The sequence below is a fragment of the Coffea eugenioides genome, chromosome 9 (assembly GCF_003713205.1).
Source record: "Coffea eugenioides isolate CCC68of chromosome 9, Ceug_1.0, whole genome shotgun sequence".
Taxonomy (NCBI): domain Eukaryota; kingdom Viridiplantae; phylum Streptophyta; class Magnoliopsida; order Gentianales; family Rubiaceae; genus Coffea; species Coffea eugenioides.
In genome coordinates, this window is record NC_040043.1 from 11,786,508 (window position 1) to 11,788,465 (window position 1,958).

Sequence of the window (1,958 nt, forward strand, 5' to 3'; positions counted from 1 at the left end):
AAATTAGTACAATTTTGATGTAAATATGCATTATAATTGAATTGATATAAAACTTATGAGAATAATAAAAATATGTTAGTTTATATCAACATTATACCAGTTCACAAAATTGGACAAAACCTCAACTGGAAAGGCCCCGAATCCCAACCAATCTCAGTAATAAATCTTGTTTTGTCACATTTCCTTTTGTCCCTAAGTACTCCATTTGAAAAGGAAGGAAAATGTTGTGTTCACCATCACTATATCCGAAAAAACACACAATTGTAAGTTTTAACCCCACCTTTTCTCATACAACAACAGAGGTCTTTGAAGGATTACCAATGATCTCGCCTTTTACTTTCATGCATTCTGCCTTTTTCTGACCATGTTTTGCAACCTGCACTGTTAAAGACTCAAAAATGTTCTCCAATTGATCGATTTCTTCTTGGATATCATCAACTGAAGGATCACTCAAGGCTGATGCTGCTATTTTTTCTTTGAAATTGCGGAATATTTCTAAGCTTCCTTTAAATTTGACCATCATTTCCTCCATCATCACTCGAGCTACCAAATTTTCCTCTACTGCCTCTTTTAGCTTCCTTTTGATTGATCGATATCCATCGAGTGATCGCAAGAGATGCTCTGAAAGTGCCCGATTACGCTCCTGGAGGATAGCATTGGTATGTCCTTGTGTAATTTCAGCCCCAACTACTAATCCTGCACCACCTACAGCAGACTTTTTGTAGTCTCTATGCTCTAAAGCACATTCTTTCACTTTCTCTAACAATGTCTCATTCTGTTCTTTCAGGTCGCTTATCAGTTCTTCCATTTCATTCACCTCATGATTCCTTTTCGCAAGTTCACATTCCATGATTTCTTTCTCTTTCCCTAGGCTTGAACACATTGCTTCAAGACTCTTTCGTGCTGCCAAGCTCGCGTTCAATGCTTTTCTTAGCTTTTCTTGCTCATCAGCATTTAAATCTCCTCCATGCTTGCTCTCCCTTGTGACATCCCTAGCCTGAACATCTGTATTGCATCGCCTCAGTTCTGCTTCTGATCTCTTATTCCCAACAAATTGACACTTTTGTATTCGGGTTCTAACATTGTCAAGGATGGTCATCATTGTAGCCACTCTTAGCTTTCTCCTCCCATCATTCTTTTGTTTGTGACAGGCATTGTTGTGATCTTGGATTAGTTTTAGCAACAATTTCACATTTGCTGCAACCCCTGAAACATCAAAAAGGATCAACATAACAAAATTACTCGAAAATCAATGGAACCAAATAATGCACATTTGGCAATAGGTTTCCATGCTACGAGCCCTTCAAATTTTGAGACATTTTGTTAAGAAATTTTGTTCTTTTTTGATACCGAGGATCACAAGTGCAAAATCTTTTGAAATCTCTTTTGTCTGATATTTTTTTGATCCAAAAATTAACAAAAAGGATAGAAAAATGTATATTTCTTCAAGAACCGCGCTTCCTTTTAAACACATGATTTTCCAAAGTGACTTTGGCATCAAATGCAAGCCAAAAGAAATGTAAAATGAAGCAGGAGAAAGAATTTACCTTCCAAACCCGAATCATCGTAATCATCTTCAGATGTAGAAGAAGTCAAATCGGGAGTAGAATGTACTCGAGATTTGCTCATATTTCTTCTTCCAAAAACAACTAGAAACTCTCAAGAGATAACAACAAAGGCGAAGCAAAACATGAAACCTTTCAAGAAATTGAAGGGAGGCAATAGGGAAGGGAATTAATGCTGAATTGACAAGAAAAAAGTACTCTTTAATTTGGGGTTAAACAAAAACAATGTATAGAACTAATCTAAGATATTTTGAGAGATCCAAAAAGAGAGGTAGCTTTCAACTCCCTCCCTCTTTGTATTATTTCTCTCAAATCCTCTCCCTTTCTCTGTATCTGGGCTGTCTTGATTCCTGTTGATTGTATTATTCAAAGTTTGATGGTGTTAGCTCACCA

General features: G+C 36.6%; 1 protein-coding gene across 1 annotated transcript; it reads right to left on the reverse strand.

Annotated features, from left to right (window-relative positions):
• Positions 1-286: 286 nt before the first annotated feature.
• On the reverse strand, positions 287-1,629 carry LOC113782206. The gene is made up of 2 exons (XM_027328114.1): positions 1,548-1,629; positions 287-1,206 (listed from the first exon to the last, which is right to left on the reverse strand). The coding sequence occupies exons 1-2, from the start codon at positions 1,627-1,629 to the stop codon at positions 287-289; spliced, it is 1,002 nt and encodes a 333-aa protein (XP_027183915.1).
• Positions 1,630-1,958: the final 329 nt, after the last annotated feature.